General features: G+C 35.5%; 1 protein-coding gene across 1 annotated transcript in view; it reads left to right on the top strand.

Annotated features, from left to right (window-relative positions):
* Positions 1-3742, top strand: part of PPM1D (protein phosphatase, Mg2+/Mn2+ dependent, 1D) — a 49512-nt gene that overhangs the window by 33101 nt on the left and 12669 nt on the right. The window contains exon 4 of the mRNA XM_006899455.1: positions 1222-1412. Within this exon, the coding sequence (XP_006899517.1) occupies positions 1222-1412 (191 nt within the window). The remainder of the gene's footprint in view (positions 1-1221; positions 1413-3742) is intronic.

Raw genomic sequence — 3742 nt, 5'->3', positions numbered from 1 at the left:
CTTAGAGAGGGACATCATGCTTGGGAGGGTGGAGGGACGGCGCAGGAGAGGAAGGCCCTCTATGAGGTGGATTGATTCAGTGACTGGGATAATTGGGATGAGAGTGTCTAGAGACAGTGTGATTGGCATAGGACAGAGCGGAGTTTAGGGCTGTTGTACATAGGGTCGCTATGAGTCGCAGGCGACTCGACAGCACATAACAACAACAACAACATAATGGGGTGACCTAATGAAGGGTAAATGAAACTGTAAGAATGCAGAAATAGCAGATATAAGGAAAAACCACTACCTCTAGAACAGAGATAAGTGTAATTGATTTTTTTTTATGTGTTTGGTTTGTATTAAATATAAGCCTTGCTAAACTTTCTTATCTTAATAATTTTTATTTCCCATAGAAATAAAATTATCACAAAATAATGATAATTCCCTATTCTTTCTAGTTCATATATTTAATATTTTTTATTCTTTTACTACACTGGGAAGGGCTTCTGGTATAACATTGGAAGAGAAGTGATGACAACAGATTTATTTTTGTTATTCTTTGTTTATAAAGAAAATGCTTTTTAACATTTTATGTTTAAAGAAGTACCTTACTTAGGATGAATGTTCTTTTATCAAGTTAAGGTAGTTCCCTTTTATTCCTAGTTTGCTAGTTTCTTATTTCATAATCACCTAAACTGTAATCAATCAGTAAGCCATACTGATGAATTTTTGAAAAGTGATGACACAGATGAACATTGTATTGAGGTTGGTAAATCTTCCACATTAGTTTTTCTGGACAACCATATATGGGTAAGTTATGGGACCTCTTTCTTCCTTTAGTCCAAGCAGCTTTTTCAAACCTGGTATCATTGTTCACATAAGACATTTTCATCTCCTTCATAGCAACTATATAAATCTCTGAAGGCGTGAAGGGCAAGCTTCTTGAAGTCCACTACGTGAATGTTGATGTTATATTTTTCTGCTCACCACATCATAGGTATTAGAATGGGTCCTCTTTTTGTCATTCTGTTTTGCAGAAGCTTATTGTTCCAAGACCATGTTGGAAAGAAGAGTGCAAAAGAGGTTTTGTGTTTTTTTTTTTTTTATAATCATGAATGAATTGTGAATATTATAAAACTCTTTTCTGCATTTGTTAAGATGAGCCCATTGACTTAATCTGTTGATGTAATAATACTGGTTTAAAAATAATGCTTTTCTTCTTTTGTGTCCTGTCCCCAGGTGATTTGTGGAGCTATGATTTCTTCAGTGGTGAGTTTGTTGTGTCACCTGAACCAGATACCAGTGTCCACAATCTTGATCCCCAGAAGCACAAGTATATTATCTTGGGTAGTGATGGACTTTGGAATATGATTCCACCTCAAGATGCCATCTCAATGTGTCAAGACCAGGAGGAGAAAAAATATTTGATGGTGAGCAGTGATCAATTTAATAATGTCTTCAACTTTGATCTGGTATTTTTGTCAGAGTTCTTAAATATGAATGAAAAATGTTCCTCTTGAGAACTGTTTGCTTTTAGCTTGCTAAAGAAGTAGATAAGACAGATTTTGCAGCAGCTGATCACTAGTAAAATGAAGGAGGAGATAAATATATATAAAGCACACAATCACTGCACCCACTGTAAATATCCCATGACTTTTACTGGCCTGTGTAAATGCCAGCCTTTTTCTTTATTTAAAATATAATTCACCGGGAGCTCTTGTGGCCTAGTGGCAAAGAAGCTGCATTGAGGTGCAACCAAAGAGGTGCGGTTCAAATTCACCAGATGCTCTGCTGGAGAAGGAGGGGCAGTCTTCCCCCCTGCCAGTCGGATCTTATTTGACAGTACACAACAAGAAAAGAAAATAAATAAATTAATCTAAAAAAACCCCCACAAACCTCACAAAAATATAATTCACATATTTTTCAGTTCAACCTATGAAAGTACACAATTCCATAATTCTTAATTTATTCCTAATGTAAGGCAACTATCACAACCATCTAATTCCAGAACGTTTTCATAATACACTCTATAAGATGCACACCGTTACTAGTCTCTGACCATTCCCGTCCTCCCAGGCTCTGGCAACCGCTAATCTACTTTTCACTTTATATGTACTTTTCTGGACATTTTGTATAAATAGATCATACACTCTGTGGTCTTTGTGTCTGGTATCTTATTACTACGTATAATATTTTCAGGGAAATCCAGCTTGTAATATATATTCTCCATTTGTTTTTGTGACTGAATTGTATTTCATTTTATGAATATACAATGCTTTTCCATTATCTATTGATAGACATTTGATTTCTTCTCACTTTTTGTGATGGCTATGAAGATTTCTGTGGGCAGTGTTTGTATGGACATGTTTTCAGTGCTTTTAGATAAGTTACTTGGGTTAAATTGCTGGTCAAATGGCAATTTTCTAAGTATAGGTTTTACAGGAGCACAATTAAGTGTTCTAGGATTCCCATTCTTAGTGTTAGCTATAATTTGTTATGATCCACACCGTTAAATACCTTGACACAGTCAATACATCATAAAAAGACATTCTGCAAGTATTCTTTACTTTCAGTCAGGATCCATCTGCCAACACCAATATCCCTGGTGCCATCGCTTCTTCTAAATCCTGCTTTAACTTCTGGCAGTTCTCTATTTATTTATTGGTTAATAATTTTTTAATGACTTTCAGCAGTATTTCCTTTGCATGTGATATTAATCATATTATTCAATAATTTCCTCGTTGTGTTGGATCATCTTTCTTGGATATGGGAACAAATAAGTATCTCTTCCAATCTGCCAGGCAGGTGTCCTCCAAATTTCCTGGCATAGACTGGTAAGCATGCCTATGGCTGCATCTTCTTTTTTGCTAGTACCTTCTGTTGAACAACTTCTGTCATTACCATTGGCTCTTGTTCATATGGCACTTCCTGAAAATTTTCAGTATCAGTCAATTCTTTTAGAATACACGGTGACTCTGGATTCCCTTTATCTTCTTCTAATGGTTCCTGGATCATTCAAGATTTTGCCCATGTTATTGTTACTATTGATTCAGCTATGACTGATAGTGACCCTATGCACAATAGCTCTGAACCTTGCTCTATCCTGAGCCAGTCTCGCTGTCTCTGACACACTTACATTTAATTTGCTAGTTATTGTGTCAGTTCATCTTATCTGGGGTCTTCCTCTCCTGCACTGTTCCTCAACTTTTCCAAGAATGATATCCTTCTTCAAAGACTGGTCCCATTGTTAGTGTGAAAAGATACTGAAGGACTTAAAAGAGATAATATAGTTAAGAGGAGGCCTAATTGTACAGAGAAAGATAGTGATAAGGTGAAGATTCAGAGATACAGAAACTGCTAGAATCAAAGCTATGAAGTACAGGTTATCCTTGAGAAAGGTGGTCTTTAAAATAGGAGCAATGGTAAAGCTATATAGTTTGAAGTGTGAAGGAGACATTTTAAAAACTGAGAGGGAGAAGATAGGAACATTGAGAAAACTGAATAAAAAATTCTCATGTAGGAATTTGAAGATGGAATTGAATTTACCAAATAAATAAGCTGTGGAAGACAGAGAAGCTTTTCAGGAAAAGGAAATGTAATTCCTTTATAAGGTCAAGAAGACTTTCTTGATGAATAGGAGATGCTCATATTTCATAAAACAGTTGATGTGATTGGTAGATAATCTGAATGGCTTGAAAGTGAAGAGACATAAGGCAAAAAGATTTTTTTTTCCTATAATTATATTTTATTAATTTTCATA

This window comes from Elephantulus edwardii, unplaced genomic scaffold, assembly GCF_000299155.1.
Source record: "Elephantulus edwardii isolate Elephantulus edwardi_28Jun2011 unplaced genomic scaffold, EleEdw1.0 scaffold00257, whole genome shotgun sequence".
NCBI classification, from domain to species: Eukaryota; Metazoa; Chordata; class Mammalia; order Macroscelidea; family Macroscelididae; genus Elephantulus; species Elephantulus edwardii.
Note: the sequence above shows the minus strand (reverse complement) of the source record. Positions and strands in the feature narration are given on the sequence as shown.